At 43.9% G+C, this 18,866-nt stretch overlaps 1 protein-coding gene across 3 annotated transcripts in view; it reads left to right on the forward strand.

The window, feature by feature from the left end:
• The window catches only part of PDGFRL (platelet derived growth factor receptor like), a 62,613-nt gene that overhangs the window by 40,087 nt on the left and 3,660 nt on the right, over nucleotides 1–18,866 (forward strand). For 2 of the 3 annotated variants that reach the window (XM_081269212.1, XM_081269211.1), the window contains exons 3-4: nucleotides 9,608–9,759; nucleotides 14,768–15,061. In XM_081269212.1, coding sequence (XP_081125338.1) covers nucleotides 9,608–9,759; nucleotides 14,768–15,061 — 446 coding nt within the window. Of the gene's footprint in view, nucleotides 1–5,230; nucleotides 5,331–9,607; nucleotides 9,760–14,767; nucleotides 15,062–18,866 lie in introns of all 3 variants that reach the window. The other variant, XM_081269213.1, reaches the window with a different exon arrangement.

Below are 18,866 nucleotides of genomic sequence, written 5' to 3' on the forward strand. Positions count from 1 at the left end.
GGGCCTATTTTTCCCAGAATATGTGGCTGTGGGCATTCAGCTGAGCAGAGCTGGGAGATCTTTTTCCCACATCACCCACTGAGAAGTGTCGAGGAGCTTACTTTACATGGTAGGATTAGAATGGCCAATAAGTAAGGAAGGCCTGTTAAGATCCAGGAGCTTGCTGGGCCAGGGTGAAGCCACAGGGAGGAGGCCCCGTCTAAGGAGCTCCCCCTGTGTGAGAGCCAGTCTGAGAACAAAATCAGGCTGCACTCCCATGGGTATTATTTTTATTTACAAGCATAAAATGATATCCCAGATTTTTTTTTTTTAGACCTGAAAAAGAATTCCTGCTGGCCCTCCCTGTTGGAAATTCATGTTCTAAAAAAGGCGATATGATGTAGAAGTCACCTCCAGGTATTTAAAGTACACAGGAGCCATGCAGGATTACATATTTATAGAGCATCGATTCTGCAGTTTTATATGTGGTTGAACTTGTTTTGCTTTTATTATAGTTTTTCTTATTACAAAACAATACGTGCTCATTTGATTTAGAAATTTTCAAACTACAGAAAAGCAGAAAGAAGAAGGAAGCCACTAAAAGTCCCAGACATACTTACTATATGAGCTCTGTAGTGTAGAATCTTCCAGATTTAACTTTACACATAAGGAAACACACAGTTATGATTAACTTTTCCCTAACATATCATGAATACTTTTCTGCCTTGTGGCTACAATACCAGAATACATTTAACTAAATGTCTTGGGTCTCGTGGGCTCTTGGATTCTGTCCCATTTTCTGCTATCACATGCTGTAGTCCGGCTGGGCTGCCTAAGTCCGGCTGGGCAAAATAACCGAGAGGTGACAAGCAACTTGAAGGTTGAAGCAGGAACTACTTTATTGAGAGTGAACTCAGTAGGAACTGAGAACTCAAAGTAGCGGGCACCCAAGGTAGCAGGAGCCCCTTCTCTGCCGGACCGCAGAGGTACATATACCCAACTAATTACACACAGCTTAACTTAATTGACATCATCTAGACACAGCAGTCAGTCATTAAGGAATCCTCATCATCTTAATGGCTCAAAAACCACTCCTCCTGGCATACTGCCAGGCGCCATCTTAACTTGGTTGTGGCCCTCAACAATCGCAGTTATTGCACAACTAACATCAAGGTAGCAATGTCCTGTTCCTATGGGTGGAATCTGGCCCCAGGCTACAAGTGTTTTATTCTAGGTGGCCTGATGGTATTTTCAGTTGGGTGAATCTCTGGCATGTCAGGTCTGATTCTGGTTTGTGCTGTCAAAGGGACATAGACACTTCTCATTTTTTCAGAATCTGGGAAGTATCTGAGGAGGAAGAGGAGTTTTCCCTTGGTAGAGAAGTCAGATGCACTGGACAGAAAAGACGATAGCATCAGGTGGCTGGAAGACTGGGAGGAAATAGGGAGGGGAGCTCTCAGCATGGTGCTAAGAACCCAGCCAGTGCCAAGGAACGGACTTGAAGAAATGAGAGAAGCTGGCAGGGCCAGAAGGACTCCACATATGTGGTCTCCTGTGAGAGAATGGAAGAGTGCCTAGTGTTACTTCTTTCCCAATACTACAGAAGAACTGGCATAAGTTGTTGTCGTAGAAAGGACTTCATTGCCTTTGCCATACATTAGCATGACTTGTCATTGGAACAGAAATATTGTAGTTATAAGTGCAAGAGTTTGGAGAAGATTCTTGGATAGCACTCGAACATGGAGATAGATGATAGATAATAGATTAAGAGGACAGATTATAGGTGGATGGTCAGTTAGATTTCAGCCTAGTTTCTGATATTGGACCTCTATTTGCTTTGAAGGTCCTTAGTTTGCATATTTGGTTCTTCCTGAGTTCTCACACATATGTCTTTTTTTTTCTTTCTTTTTTTAAAAATATGTAAACGGTGACAGCTTCAATGTGTTTTGCCCAGCTGTCTGTTTCCCAGGATTTGTGCTCTGTTCATATGGTTCCATTCGCAGCATCATGGAGTAGTTCTTTTCTGACACATTCTTAAATCAAGACTCAGAGTAAACACAGGCCCTCGACAAACACTTGAAACAAGGACCAGCAAATACCCACGGGTCTTCGTCTCCCTTAGTTCTTGGCACAGTGCCTCACATGTGGTGGAAGCTAACCAACTGATGGTTGAAATGAATAAGGAGGATGCATTACAAGATCTTTTCACCTGGCTCTTTACATTTTTGTTTTATGCCAATGTAAGGTACACAGAGTGGCCAAGGCAGAAAATCTGAGTTTAGATAGCTAAATGGCCCCGGGAAAGTTATTTAAACTGAGCTTCCAATTCTCCTGTGGCTCCAGCACTTCCTGTATAACCTTGGGAAAGTCTCCTAAGCTGTCTGGCCTTGGTATGTTCCCTCCAACATGGGAATGACAGATAGCACTTCCCTCCCAGGGCTTCCTGAGGGTCAATTAAGTCAAAATGGGTAAAGGGCTTATGTCAAGGCTTATATTAGGCTCAACTTAAGTTTTAGTTATTATTCTAATTGGTTTCATCATCACCAGCTGATAGGATTAAGAAAAAGTAACTTGCATCTTGGGTACTGTCACTTATATACTTGATTATTTGGGGGGGGAGGGGTACCAGGGATTGAATTCAGGGTCACTGGATCACTGAGCCACATCCCCAGCCCTATTTTGTATTTTATTTAGAGACAGATCTCACTGAGTTGCTTAAGGACTTGCTAAATTGCAGAGGCTGGCTTAAAAACTCGAGATCCTCCTGCCTCAACTTCCCAAGCGGCTGGGATTACAGGCGTGCACCACAATACCCAACTGAGTTCTTCTTTTTAATTTTGTTTTTTAGTTGTAGATGGACACAATAACTTTATTTATTTTTATATGGTGCTTAGGGTAGAACCCAGTGCCTCACAAATGGTAGGCAAGTGCTTTATCATTGAGCCAGAATCCCAGCCCTGTACTTGATTCTTAATAACTGGTTTTCCTGTAATTGTTTGCTTCAATTAGTTACTGGATGATTAGGTGAGGATTTAATTAGAAAGTAGTTGGGCTGAGGGTGAAGCTCAGTGGTAGAGTACCTGCCTAGCATCTGCATGTCTCTGGGTTTGATCCCGAGCACAGCAAAATCAAACAGAAAATGGGGTATCATTTTGAAAACTGGGTTGATTTAATCAGATTACCCATGTTTTAGTTTGTCATGTGAAGATGTAGGTATGACTATAGTTAATCGGCTTTACAAACAAGTTGGAGGCACTATCTCTCAATCAAAATTGCTTAGTTCATTTCATTTTGTTTTTTTAAAATATTTATTTATTTAGTTTTCCGCGGACACAACATCTTTGTTGGTATGTGGTGCTGAGGATCGAACCCGGGCCGCACACATGCCAGGCGAGCGCGCTACCACTTGAGCCACATCCCCAGCCCCTAGTTTATTTCATTTTGATTGGATGGAAATCCATACCCTTTTCGTTTACAAACATCCATAACCTGTGTCTATACAGCACTAGATTAGATGCTTTGCCACTTCACGGCTGGGGACTTTGAACAAGTTACTTTTCTAAGTTTCTGTGTCCTCATTAGCACAAGAAAAAAATAGTGCCTCCACACTAAGGTGGTTGTGAGAATTAAAAGGGACCATAATAATGATGATAATCTCTAAACTGTATGGAGCTCTATGTGCCGGACCCTGGGCAGTTACGAAACTTATTTGAAGAGCTTACACAATGCCCAGCACTCCATGTGTTATGGTTTGGATGTGAGGTATCCCCCAAAAGCTCCCATGTGAGATAATGCAAGAAGGTTTGGAGGAGAAGTGATTGGGTCATAACCTCAACCTAATCAGCGAATTGATCCCTGATGGGATTAACTGTGTGGTGACTGGAGGCAGGTGGGGTGTGGCTGGAGGAAGTGGTTAATTGGGGGCGTGCCTATGGGGTATATATGTTGTATCTAGAGAGTGAAGTCTCTCTGCTTCTTGATCACCATGATGTGAGCTGCTTCCCTCTGCCACACTCTTCCACCATGACGTTCAGCCTCACCTCGAGTCCTAAAGAAAGCGGCTGGCCCTCCATGGATTAAGACCTCTGAAACTGTGAGCCCTCAAATAAACTTTTCCTCCTCTAAAATCGTTCTGGTTGGGTCTTTAAGTCACAGCAGCGAAAAAGCTGAGTAAAACACCATGAATGATTGTTTTTACCACAAGTCTGAAGAGGTAGGTGTCGCCAGACTCTGGAGGTTGGGACCTCTAGCTTAGGAGTGTACAGGTCATGTGGAGTGGGATTTTGAGTCTTTGCAGGCTGCATCTAAAGTCCGCCACCTTACAGTTTACATGGCCCCTCCCTCTCACCATAGCCCAGCCAATCAGAACTTTCTTTGCTGTGCACTGATCTTCCCTATTTCTCCTCACAGGAGATGCCCTTCTTTTGGAATGCATGTCTCCTGTTTGCATGTGTTGAAATCCCTCCCTTATCCCAAGTCCCTCTGGGCCTTGAAGCTTTTCCTGGTTATCGTCCTTGGAGTTCCCAGGGTACTTGCTACTGGGAATTTGAGAGTAGACAACTACTGCCTAGACATCTTTGCCTTCTTCCTCTCCGCTCCAGTGCCTCCCATTTAATTTGTGCTCATGAAGTATGGAGGCTTCTAATGAATAATTACCTTATAACTCAGAGTTCACCCCTGGCTCTTAGCTTGCAGCGTCTAGGGAGAGGATCCCACAATAGTTACCTGGTCACTGCCAAGGTGAGCAGCATAGTGGCCCTTAATTCTGGGAACTACCAACTCCTTCCTTTGTGCCATCCTTTGTCCACCTCTAGAAAAGAGTAGGTCAGGCTGAATGCTGGAGCTTCAGCCCTTCACTGATGGGATCAATAAGTGCTAACCCATTGGAGGAAACCTCCAATCCTCATGAGTCTTAAATTTTGCACAAATGCTGTCCACATTCTGGCCTTGTCTGTCACTGAGCTGTCTGCAGGCAGGGCTGGAAGTGCTAGTGTGGAAGACAAAGCCAAGGTGAGCTGATGGGTGGAAATGTTTGGAGCTGCTCTAGTTAATGCCAGTTTTTCTAATCTTATTCCACTTTTGTCAGGGCACCTCTTTTTCTTCACTCAGATTTATATCCTTCACCTCTTCCACCCCTGCAGGTATTATTCAGCGGTGCAAAGAGAAAGCAAGGGTCTTTGGGATGAAGTGCTTCCTTACAAACAGTGGCTCTCTTAGGGCTCAGTGAATCCTTTTCTTCACTTTATGACAGATGCAGCACCCGGAGGCGTTAGGCCATATCCCAGCCCCTTGGGCCACATGCTGCTTGGACTGTGCAAGACCATTAGTAGAAATGGACATTTTAAATCCAGGTACTTAAACTGTAATCCTGCTAAATAATTTGTTTCCTGTTTTAAATGGTTTGCACAGAAGAGGGGGTGGAAAAATGTAGAAATGTTTTCCAGTGCATTTCCTTCCTTCCGCCCCCAATCCTGCTAAAGATACAGCATGAGGATTTCGTGGTGGCAGTAGGCTTATTCCCAGGTGTTAGGTTTTTATGTGCCTGTTTATTTTCCTGGTAGGAATGGCCTCTTTTACTTACTATCACGACAACAGGAACAAGTGCTTGGCCCAGAGAAGGTGTTCAGCAAATTCACTGATTACCTGTTGGTGTTGTATCCTGGTTCTGAGTTCTGTGGGGATGTGACCTGATATCATGGTCCACATGGGGAGACCTCTACCTCCATTTTCTCTTCCCTTTGTCATTTTTTATCAGATGAAATCAAGATCCATCCTTAAAGCCAAAATTGATCTTCTGCTAGTTGTCTGAGTCATTCATTCTACAAAATAAAATGTGTGTGTGTGTGTGTGTGTGTGTGTGTGTGTGTGTGTGTGAGAGAGAGAGAGAGAGAGAGAGAGAATGAGAGAATATCTCAGCTAGGCAACTGAGTCTGTCAGGCATCCATTTCTTGTGTCTTTCTCCTGTGATTTCCTTTATGATTCCCTTTCCTCAGTTTATCCTCCCCTCTATCCACCTCTTCTTTTCCCAATGACCCCATAGTTTTTTTTTGTTTTTGTTTTTGTTTTGGTACCAGGGATTAAGCCCAGGGGTGCTCAACCACTGGGCCATATCCCCAGCCTTTTTTTTTTTTCAATACATTTTAGTTAGGAACAGGATCTTGCTAAGTTTCTTAAGATTTTACTAAATTGCTAAGACTGGCTTTGAACTTGTGATCCTCCTTCCTCAGTCTCCTGAGCTGCTGGGATTACAAGTATGTGCCACGGCACCCAGACACCCCTTAGTTTTGTCCTCAATGTCTTCTACCCCTCTCTTCTTGAATGTGTTTATTCTTCTGGCTTCTGCTCTTACCTTTGGGAAAAATGGACTCCCATAAATACAAATCATACTTAAATGACCCACATTTCATCTCAAATTCAAAATCTTCCATGGGGAATCTATTATTTTTACCAAATTTCCATTTACCTCCCAACTATTCTATTCCATTCCATTCTATTCCATTCTATTCTTTCTGACACAGAAATGCAAATCAAGTGGCCATCCCTGGTGCATCTTATACCTAGTCTGTCCTAAATCTCTCTCACCTTGGATTTGCTTACGTTCCAGCCCAGGCCCCAGTGCCTCGTATTTCTCTTTGTAGCAATGGCAGCAGTGTCCCAGGCCCTCCCTGTTCTTCCTTACCCTCCCACTCTGCCCCCACCTTGGCTATTGTGGTTCCATCATTTCCTACCTCCCAAACTGGATGGGAGGGGTCCTCACTGCTTGGTGGTTGAACTCTGCAACTGTCTTGCTCTTCTCAACAATATGCTCACGGCTCCCAACCCACTGCTCTGTCTCGCTCTGTAACGGATGAAACCCCCAAGTCATTATTGGGTTTCTTCTACTCACCACCCACGAGGGCCTCTGTACTGAATGCAGCAGACCCTGATGTGGCTTGAGGTTTCCTGAGCAGTGTGCTTGGTGTGCCTCTCAGTCCCCTTGCTGTCCACCCTCCTTCCCCTACCTTTCAAAGTCTAGTTTGTCTCACCTCCTCCTCAAAGCTACCATCAACCTCTTCAACCCACAGTGAGCAGCCCCTTTAGAAATTCTGTCATTCTTTTTGCTTTTTAAAAAAATATTAGTTGTCAATGGATATTTATTTATTTATTTACGCAGTGCTGAGGATCAAACCCAGAGCCTCACACATGCCAGGCAAGCGCTCTACCACTGAGCCACAACCCCAGCCCCAATTCTGTCATTCTTGTTCTGAGGACCTCTTTAGTTATTCTTGGATCTTTTCGTATTGATTGGTTTTAACTCCCTAACCAGATTGGAATTTCTTTAAGGTTCACTGATTTTTTTTTTTTTTTACTTGCTGTGCTAATTCTCCCCAGTGCTGAGTGTGTGCTGTTTGTCATTGCTATGGTCGTATTCACAATAACTACTCTCAATCTGTAATTTTATGTGTAATTACAAATAATTAGGATAATACACCTACCCAGGCATTGTATGAAGTGCTTGATATGCATTTGCTTATCTAATGAGTACATATTCAGTAACTTAGGAAGAATTGCTCAGTTGGTCACCAGCTGTGGGATCTCGGGGAAATCATTTCTGACAGAGTTTCCTCTTGTGCACGGTTGTTAACTTTCCATTACTGTAAAACACTTGAAAAGAGAAAAAGCTTATTTTGGCTTGCAGTTTTGAAGGACCCAATCCATGATTTATTGGCCCTACTGCTTTGGGCCTATGATGTCACATTATGGTGGAGTGGAGCAAAGCTGCTCTCCTCATGGCCAGGAAGTGAAAGAAGAGGAAGAGGAAGAGGAGGGGCTAGGGTCCCACTCTCCCTACAAGGGCATGCCCATAGTGACTGGAAGACGTCCCACTAGGTCCTACCTCTTAAAGTCTGTACCACCTCCCTGGGCTGGCAACCAAGCCTTTAACTTATGGGCCTTAGGGACAGATCCAAACTACAGCACTTGCAAATAGAGAACTGTTTTGCAAGTTCTTTCCATTTCCAACTCTGTGGTTTAATTACAATTCACTCGTATTTAGGGAATCCTCACTGTACACTCTGCACAGATTTGTCACTCTACTCTGCACAGAAATGGCTCAGTCCCTTCTCTTACTACCATCTGGATAATAACAGGAAGCCACGGGTATCTGAGTGGTGGAGAACAAGGGACCCAATGACTTCATTAGGAGAAAGTGGGGAGATTCCTGAGAGTCTATTGTAATTAGAAGCTTCCTGAGGGAGGAGAGATTTCCGTTCCCTTTAAAGGAGGCAGTTGATAAAGTGGGAGTACAGAGACGCCTCTTGGCAGGACTGTTGAGCACAACAAGCTATTCAGCAGTGAACTAGAACAGGGTTGTGGTTAGGCCCAATTAGCCTCTTGCATGTGCTAAATTTAAAGTGATGACTGACCATATTGCTGTAAGATAAAACGAGAATCTCGACTCTACCAGAAAGGTACGTGGCTCTCAGAGGAGTGGAAACGTTTGGATATTTGAGAAGAATCCTCAGATTTAAACCATTTATTTTGGCATCCCCATGTGCTAAGAATCATTCAAGATAAGACAGTATTCATTGCAAGGACAATACATCTGGATTCCTGTCAAAATATATTAGAATTGATTACCATTACAATTGGTTGGAACTTGTGTTTGATAGTAACAAGTATGTCTCTCTTGGTTTCAAAAAGGAATTGAAGGGGTTTGCAAAATATATTTGCCTGGCAACAAAGTGAAAGTATGAGAGAAAGAGAGAAAATAAAAGTAGAAGTAATAGAGTGAGACCAGAGAAAAAGCCCAAAGGTCCAATGATATTAAATATTTTACCAGAGCTGGGCTGCCAACCTGGAGCTCAGCTTGCTAGAAGCCAATTCTTTTTTTTTTTCCCCCTAAAGAAAAGGGTTTTGCTGCTGCTGGTAGTAGTGGTAGTTTTAGTTTTAATTTTAGTTTTTTTTCTTAATATGATGATGTAGCATCTCTAAGATTCCAAACTTATAGTCCTTTTTTTTATTTGTTCTTTTTTAGATATACCTGACAGTTGAATGTGTTGTGACCTATTATACATCCAAGGAGTATAACTTATTCTAATTAGGATCCCATTCTTGTGGTTGTATATGATGTGGCGTTTCACTGGTGGTGTATTCATATACTAACATAGGAAAATTATGTCCAATTCATTCTACTATAGAGACTTATCCTTATTAATGAAGAGGATTTTGTATTTTGGATAATGCTCTTGTGCTTTCATTCATGTTGTTTGCTTTTAAAAGAACTCATTAGAAACCATGGCTAAAAGCAAAACACCAGCCTGAGGCTTTTTGGCTTAGCTTCTGAGGTCACGCTGCTAACAGACCCATCAGCTTGCTTAAGAAAACCCCAGTTCTGAGGCCAAAGAGAATTTCCTCTCCTTGGAAAACACAATTGTCATTTATTATTTCCTTTTAGGAAAGGCTTTTCTCTCTGCTTCCCCCACGCCCCATTTCCTTCCAAACACGTTCTGATTGCTTGGTGCCATCTGAGAGTGCCTGAAGTCACTGGGTGTTTAAATCAGAGAGCAATAGAGCAGAAGAGTGGTATCTGGAAGGCCCCTGGCCTGGCTCTGACCTGCCTGGGTCCCTGTCTCTCTTGTACTCATAGTGTGAAGCAGCATGAGCGCTACGGCCAGCTGACCCTGGTCAACTCCACGGCAGCTGACACGGGTGAATTCAGCTGCTGGGGACAGCTCTGCAGTGGCTACATCTGCAGGAGGGATGAGACCAAAACAGGCTCCACCTACATCTTTTTTACAGGTAACATGTTTAGTACATTTAATGGAACTCTTCAAACTTCTGCTTTTGGCCCAGAACATTGCATGCTAAATAGCCAATAATGACAGTAAGAGCCCTCCCTGTTTAGATTCTGGGTTAAAGGCTTTATATCAATTACTTCAAGTAAGTCCTTACAACAACCCTTCAGGGTAAGTATAAATATCATTTCCATTTTTAAAATGTTTAGGTGGGAAAGTAGAGGTCTAGAGAGATTAAATAAATCCTCAAGATTACACAGCAAGGAAGTGGTGGTACCAGGATATGAACATAGAACTGTCTGATTCCAGGGGTCTCTACCTGCAATGTCCAATATGGTACCCAATATGCACATGTGTCCACTTAAATGTAATTGATAGTACTAATTAAAACCCAGTAAAATTTAAAACTCATTTTCTCGGTCACACTTGTCACATTCCGGTGCTCATCTGTGACAAGTAGCTGGTGGCTATGGTACTGGAAAGAAGGCATAGACAGGGAACATTTCTGTCACCACAGAAAGTTCTGTTGGATGGCACTGCTTTGACTTTATCACCCTAACCTCAGAACCTATGAGGACCCCCTCTGCGACCCCCATAGTCACAGGATGCTTTGCTAAAGACCTCCTCACATTTGTTCTTATGAGTACATGAGCTAATGTTTCAGGGGCAGGATTCTCAATGGGTGTGGCCCTCGTGGCTCTAGTCCCTGTCCCTGAACCTAAGCAGGGTGACTGAAAGCATGCAGATACTGTGCCAAATATGGTGTGCAAGTTGAAGCCTGCACTTTGACAGACGGGTGTTGCACAGTGGTCCCCTCTTCCTCCTAAGAGTTCTCTAAGCTCTGAAGTTGGTAGGGGGGATGAAATTCTCCAACAAGGTTCAGAGGTCAAGAATCTTACACATTCCACATCCTGGTACTGGTGTTCAGATAAAGCCAGAATCTTTTCTTGGTGTCCAAGAAGGGATTTTCCATGAGATTTGTCTACATCGTACTCAGTTCATCTGTCTTTCAGACCTAGAGTGACTTATGCCTAGGACCCAAATGACCTTATGCCTTGGTCCTTAATTAATGCTTTAGTAACATTTCATGGGTTTTCCCCTTTCTTCCCAAATAGCTTGTCTTTTCTGACAAGCAGTAACATTAGCAGGAGGGTATATTACAGTTCATTTCCATGACATCCCTAGGAAATGAATAAAATCTAATTTTAATTGTTTTAGAAATAATGCTAATGCTGAGATTCAAAAAGGCAAGTGACTTGTCCAGTGTTTCGTGACTTTTAATGGCTGAGTGAGGAGTCAAAGCTTGTTCTTCTGACATAGGACCCATGTGATTACTGCTTGGACTCTTTAAAGAACAAGGGCAAGATGGTAGATAGACTGATAGACAGACACTAGCTAGCGTAACTTACATTGCCAGGAGAATTGCTAGGGCAATACCTTTGGGTCTTCATTTTGGTCTACTACATAAAATTGCCCATGTGTCCTTTGTATTATTCCACACTACAAAGCAACAGTGGAAAAGGCAACCAATGAAGATAAGTAAGAGCCTATTCCAGACAAGGAGGGCACCATCTTTCAAACAGCAGAATGAAGACTCTTTGTTGAGATTAGCTCTGCTTGTCATATTTTCCAAAGTATTGCTCCAGGTTTTGAACTGAAGGTTTCACTTGAATAGAATGTCCTACTAGGTTTATGGACTCTCTTTGAATTTTTTTAAAAAAATAGTTTTAGTAGTAGATGGACACAATACCTTTATTATTTATTTATTTATTTTTATGTGGTGCTGAGGATTGAACCCAGGGCCTCACATGTGCTAGGCAAGTGCTCTACCACTGAGCCATAGCCCCAGCCCCTCTCTTTGAATTTTTTAGATCTTCACTGAAGTCTTTTTGTGAACCAAAGGAGGACAAAACCATTGATTTCAAGAAACCTGGGTCAAAATAGGATGTTATCAAATGTGTTGTATAATTTTAAAATTCCTTAACACTAAGCTAAGAGTCCTGTTGGATTTTCAGAATAGGGTTTGTCAATTTGTCTTTTCAAGCATGGCTGTGTTTGAAAAAACCAAAATGGGCCATTCCAGAAGCTGAGGTTCCTGCCGCTGGCTCTGTCAGAGCATATGCTTCTCAGCTACCCGTGCAGAGAAACGTCTACTGTTCATTATGTTTGTGTTTCCTAAAATTTGTTTGAAAATATTTTGAAGCGTCTTTCTCGGGGATGACTATTAATTTGTGCAGTGTTTGATGAAGCAACTGCCACATATATTTCCTCTTTGGTCTTTGTCCAGGAGGCTCTCAAAAGGGTTTTCTTCTCTCTTCCACTTTTTATAGAAGTATAACATACATAAAGAAAAACATTCAAATCCTAAGTATACAGCTCAATAAGTTGTCCCCAAGGAACAGGCAGACGTAGCCACCGCCCAGACAGATCAAGGAGGAGAACATTACCAGCAGGAGGGCTTCCCTGTAGTGAAAGACTTGGGCAATAATTTTCATATGTAGGAAAAACCACATTAATAAGTACTGTACTAAATACTGAGTTGGCTGTAATTTGGATTTTAGTTTCTAGACTATTAATTTTTCAGAAATATAAAATTCCACATGTTTAGTTTTCCAAAATAATGTTATACAAGCAGATGCAAACACATGTGCATGGGATATATAATATATATATTCTGTAATTTTTTAAAGGAACTTCAACACAATTGGTTTTTTGTTTATGTGTGTATGTGGTGCTGCTCATCAAACCCAAGGCCTTGTGCATGCTGACAAGTTCCTTACCTCTGAGCTATATCCTGAGCCCTGCAAATATATTTTAAAACAACTGGTAGGGTTACTTATTTCAAAGCACCTATTATAGTATGAGAAATAAGACAGTTTTTTTGTTTTCTGAAAATTGTATTGTTCCTTCATTCCATAGGCTTTGCTCATACTCAAAAACCCTTTAAAAAAATGTTGCCTCTACAATCTTACAATCATATAATCCTGGTATTATTGCTAACAACATGTCTTTAATATTAAAAAAAAAATCGTGGTACTGGGGATTGAACCCAGAAGTCCTCCACCACTGAGTTATACCGCCCAAGCCTTTTTTACTTTATTTTGAGACTGGATCTCATTAAATTGAATTTGATATCATCCTGCCTCAGCCTGAGGCCCTGGGGTTACAGGCATGCACCACCATGCCCAGCTAGGATGTCTTTAATAGTATTGACTCCAGGGTCTTCTTTTTATAAAGGGTTGTTGAAGCACAGATAGATTAAGTGATACAACCAAGGCCAAAAAAGAAAGAAAAGCTGGTTTATCATAAAATAGCACAAACTGCCTGGTCTGGTTGGTATATAGCCTTGCAATGGTGGAGACTCTTGAAGCTATAACCTTAGAGATAGGAGGAAAGACCTCCATGCTAGTATCTTGGTACTCCAAACCACAGAACGCTTGGCCCTTGAAGACTCTTGATGTTGCTTCCAGGAATCCTGTGGCCCAACTTAAAACATTATACAGTGTTGACACAGAAGCTCATAGAAGAGAAAACTGAGAATGGGTACTTGTTTCAGGAACACTGTAAGAACCCAGGAAACAATACAGCAAGTGTTGTGGTGAGATTAGCCTGAAGATTTCTTTTAGAAATCCTTATAATATTTTTTCACAGAATGATCCAGAAAACAAAGGATTTAATGTGTTGTGCCAAATGAATCAAGCAACATACACACCCTCAATAAAACGAAACGAAAGCCCAACTCAGAGTCCCTTAGCTGTCCTGGGGACAGTATGGCTAAGCCAGTCCTCATTTCTCCCATTTCTATAAGATAAAAATGCCACCATCTTTGGCTTAAAGAGCCTGGAGAATGCAGTTCACTTCAGAAGGAAAAGGGGGAGTCCAAGAGGTTGGCTGAAGGTCTCAGCCTAGTGAAGGCCCAGCAGAGGCCAGACCTGGGATTAGCAGGTTTCTCCTGCATCCTCACCCCATTCCCACACACTAACCTTGGCAGGGAGTAGGTCCTCTGAGCTGAGAGTGAAGACAGGGTCAGAACACCAGTTCTGTCACTATGCTGGGCCTCCCAGAGGAACTCTGATATGCTAAGAAATGCTGATGATGGACAGTTACTGACTGTGGGCTCTGGGGCTAATTTCTCCACACAGAAGCAGCAGCAGATTGTTCCAAAGTATAAAACTTCTCTTAAGGAAAATAGTCTTCTTCCCTGCTTTCTTAGTGTGGTGATCCATGGATCTGATTGAGACTTGAACTAAGGTTTTTTTTTTGTTGTTGTTGTTTTTGTTTTGTTTTGTTTTGTTTTTTGGTACTGGGGATTGAACTCAGGGGTGCTCAACCACTGAGCCACATCCCTAGCCTTTTTTTTTTATTTATTTAAAGATAGGATCTCACTGAGTTGCTAGGGCCTCGCTAAGTTGCTGAGGCTCACTTTGAACTAGCAATCTTCCTGCCTCAGCCTCCTGAGTCACTGGGATTACAGACACATAGGGTTTTAACATTTCTTTTGAGGAGATATGTTAGTCAGCTTTCCATCATTAGAACAAAACATCTGAGATAATTAACTTATAGAGAGGAAAGGTTTATTTTGGTTCATATTTTTGGAGGTTCTAGTCCATGAAAGATTGGCCCAAATCTTTGGGCCTGTTGCCAAATGTCCCAGGGAAAGCCTACTGGAGAGCAAAACCGCTCATGGCCAGGAAGCAAGACAGGAAGAGACTAGGCTCCCTGAGTACAGGGCCCCAGGGATCTAAAGACCTCCCACTAGGCCCTACTTCCTAAGTGTTTGGCCACTTTCCAATAGTGCCACCCGGGGACCTCTAGGGGACATTCACCATCTAAACTATGGTAGGAAGTACTTTTCCTCCAAAAAGTGAAAAGCACAGAGGATCCATCCGTTTCTACTCATAAGAACCCAGTGTTCTGAGTGATTGCCCCCCTCTCGTCTTTGTGCCGGAGTGTGAGGATCCCTAAGGTGCTCTTTCGCCTGGGTCAATGAGCCTGTGTATTCCCCTTCGCAGAGAAAGGAGAGCTCTTTGTACCTTCTCCCAGTTACTTTGATGTCGTCTACCTGAACCCAGACAGACAGGCTGTGGTTCCTTGTCGAGTGACTGTGCTGTCAGCCAAAGTCACTCTCCACAGGGAGTTCCCCGCCAAGGAAATCCCAGCCAATGGAACGGACATCGTTTATGACATGAAGAGAGGCTTTGTGTATCTGCAACCTCATTCTGACCACCAGGGGGTGGTCTACTGCAAGGCGGAGGCCGGGGGCAAGTCTCAGATCTCCATCAAGTACCAACTGCTCTACGTAGAGGGTAAGTCTGCTCCCCCATAGGGCCTAGATTTTAGTCATTTCTGGATGGTCCACTATAGGTACTGCAGTTCCTTCTTATGGGTGGAAATAAGGAAGCACAAAGTGCTGTCCTAGGTGCCTTCATTACAACACCACTTCTTGAATGTTCTACATCCTTGCCCTCTGATCCAACCAAATTCTTTGGCTCCGGTACTGCCTGTGCATTTGACCAGCAAGTCTGCTCTATCTCCAGCCTCCCCTTAGAACATCCTTTAGGCTTCTTTAACTAAAATCTGCTGTCTCCCAGGAGCACCATCTACTCCCCACCTCGAGGATGACTTCCCTCTTGTGCCCATTCCCACATCCGGACCGTCATTCTCTCAACCTGTCAGGAACCTCTTCTCCTCTGCAGGGTAGGAACCTCCACGAGGTTCCACCATCTTTCTCATCTCTTCCTGTTGCTGTTTGCCATTGAATTTTAAAGATTACGTCAATGTCCACTTGGAACCCACTGGCCTGTTCATTATTATGTCAACAGGCACAACTGGTCTCCATATCAGAGTCCAAACCTAAACTCCAACCATAGGCTCATACCTTCCCAGGTTGACCCAGCCACTCCTTCTGCAGGGACCCTCCCCTCTCTACTACCCCCAGAATCATCCTATCCTCCCCACCCCAGCTTGGATTGGATTCCAGGGCTTTCTCTGCAATACTCTGCTGCCACCTTGAACTCCTTACACTGTGTACTCTCCTCTCACGGGTCCAGGAAACACATCTTCTAGCTGAGGGTGGAAGAGTGTGCCTTTTCTACCTGCCCATACCCAGAGAGCTGAAGGCTGATGGGAAAATCCCACAGGTGGACAGCAGGTGTTGCTATGAACTCTGGGTCTCCAGTCTTTGATGCCTGGCAGTCTCTGCATTTCTCCAGTCTCTTCAAATGGGTACTGCAAACCTGAAGTCCTCACAATTCTGCCCACTTCATTTGCTTCCAGTTGGTCTCAGTCCTTCGTCCTGACAGAATTGAACCAAGATCAAATCTCTCCATTAAAAATGGATTTTTTTTTTTTGGAAATGTGACATTTTGAGGGGGGAGTTTCAACTCAGTGCATCATACATGAAATGCCTTTTTCCATAGTAACTTCCATCAATTCTGCTGTGTTGAGACTCCCTTTCTAAGTGTAGTGAGATCCATTGGTGTTAGCTAAGTCAAATTTCTCATCCAACAGACACTTTGGGTTAGTAAGTCAGCCTTAGTCTAGTTTTTAAGACTGTTCATTTAATATTTTAACTCCATATTTACTCCAAAACCAGCTCCTGTTCTCCCCTTTAGCAAGCCTAGCTGCTTGGAGAGGGAGTAGTTGATCTTCGCTTGGTCCCCTTCCCACTTTGGTGCTAGCCTGGGGGAAGGAGAGAGACTGGAGCCCAGAGGTGGTGGTAGTAAATGTTGACCTGGCTTCTCATTTATGAACCCAGTGGGGACAGGCTGTAGCTTTAACACTTATGTATGATAAGGGACTCATCCCAAGCATGTCCCTGGGTGCCAAAAGTCCCATTTCAGATGTGATCTCATTCTCCTGCTGATCCCTTGGCTGCAGGTCCCCTCTGTTAGCATGCATTTCTTTGCATTCAGCTGCAGTGTGTTCCCAGAAAGACGATAGCCCTGGAATCTCTGTTCCTCTGATCCCTGGACTATGGAGCATGTGGCAGCCAGAAACTTGCATCCAGTCCCTTTCTTCTCCTGGCAACCCTCACCCTCTTGCCTTTTCCAGGGCCCCTCTGCCCTGGGCGGATGGAACAAGGCAGGCCAGTGAGTAGATCGATTGCAGAAGGACATACTGCTTCCTTTCCCTGACAAGTGTTTCTTTTGAGTCCCGTACCCTCCAATGACTTCCCGGAGAGAACACGCCCTTCCAGCCCCTTGCAACTGGGGCAAGCCGATGGTTTTCCATGCATTATAGTCCCTTCAAGATGACTTCTCTCTCTCTGAGAACTCTTGTGCTGATGGGGCGAGTGGTCTGTGTGAGGCGCAGGGTTCCTTTCACTGCATGGAGCTTCTCCATTCTCTGAAGAGATGAATGGCCCCGAGCTAGCTGCTTTCTGAAATTCGAATTTGGGTTCCTTGAGGCCTCCTGTGCTCAGCCACGGGACTTATTCAGCAGGCTTCTAATAATGTCACAAAATAACTCTCACAACTCTCTTTGACCACCCGCAGCCCATTGCTAAGACTCTTTCTCCATCAGAGCCAGGCTCCCTGAGAGAGCTCTCTCTGTTCCCCTTCTGTTTCCTTTCCTTCTTCACACACTCTTTGATCCACTCTATTGGCTCTTTCCCCTGCACTCAACCAGAACAGCCCTGGCCAAAGTCCTCAGGGACTCCCATGCCATTAAGCTCAGAAGACAGTGTCTGTCCTTATCCTACCAGATTCCACCTCTCCTACATACCCCCCCCCCCCACTTCTTTGGCTCCGCGTCTTCACTCTGCTTTGTTAGTGCTTTGCTTCTGTCAGCTCTTAAGTGTTGCAGTTCCCCCAGGCGTCCTTCCTACTCTGCCCTAGAACTCTTCCTGGGCAAACCTGTCTATGGCCATGGCTCCCCTTCATATCTATTCACTAAAGCACCTAAATGATTATGTGTGGCCCAAAGCTGTGAGCAGCAAGCTCATGTGTCCAACTAGGGTCTGCACTCATCTGCAATTAGATGCCCCATGGCCCCTCTGTCCTCGTTTCTGAACTCAGCATCATCCTCCCTGGACCCAGTTCTCCCGTGTTCTCTGCCTCAGTGATGGCACTGCATTCATCCAATGCAGGACCACAGCTGGGAGCCAAACCCAATCTCTTTCTCCTCCTAGTCCTTTAGATTGACTTTTAAAAGGTACTGTTTCTATCCACCCTCACTGCAAAAAAAGACCTGCACTATCATTACCTCTTCCAAGAACTAAGGTATCTAATTGAGCTCTATGTCTGCCCTTTCTTTCTCCAGTGCATTTCCCACACAGATGTTGATTATAATTCCAACAAAACCACATCTCTTAGAACCACAGTTGATATCTTCCTCATGACCCACCTCTGCCTCTGCCCTCCTCACCAGCCTGGTCTGGCTTCTCTCCTCCCTCTCTGCAGCATGCCCTTGCCTTCCTCTGCTGGGGGAGGCCTTCATCTCACCTCATGGGCTTTGCACCTGGGCATTCCTGGCCTGTCGATGCCTCCCCCTCTCCCATCCTTGTCTTTCAAGCTCACCCTGAGATGTTTTTTTTTTAGTTCAGACATTGCTTCCTCATGGAAGCTTTTCCTGGCTCTCAGACAATTCTGAACTTGCAGAGAATGTTGGGCTTCTCTTCTGCAGCTCTCAATACAGTTGAAATTTTGAACGAGCCATACAATGACTTGCTTAGTGGCTGCCCCTCCACTGCCATGCAGGCCCCGAGTCCATACCTTTCTCATTTGTTCCTGTGGTCCCAGCTCCTAGCACATACCTAAGGCTGCCATCAAAATTACTAATTAAGAAGTGGCCATAATAAAGATGTGTATTTTCAAAATGGTATGAAGTAAAGGCACTGCAAACAGATAGTTCTGTGACTTTCCTGGAAATACCATTCTCAACCAGATATTCAGATTTTCTCCATTTTTTTTTTTTTTCCTGAGAATTGACAGCCACTCACCTGTCTGTTCACCTCCATTCCTTTCGGTGCTGCTGTCCAGACTACCTTCATCCTGTTCTACTTGCTTTTTCCACAAGTACCTTCCTCCTATTCATCTTTTATTCCCTTCATGTGACCCTAGAGTTCCAGATGACTACCCTATTCTGGGCCACCAAGGTAGAAAGGCACAG

This window comes from Spermophilus citellus (assembly GCF_964194105.1).
Source record: "Spermophilus citellus genome assembly, chromosome: 16".
NCBI classification, from domain to species: Eukaryota; Metazoa; Chordata; class Mammalia; order Rodentia; family Sciuridae; genus Spermophilus; species Spermophilus citellus.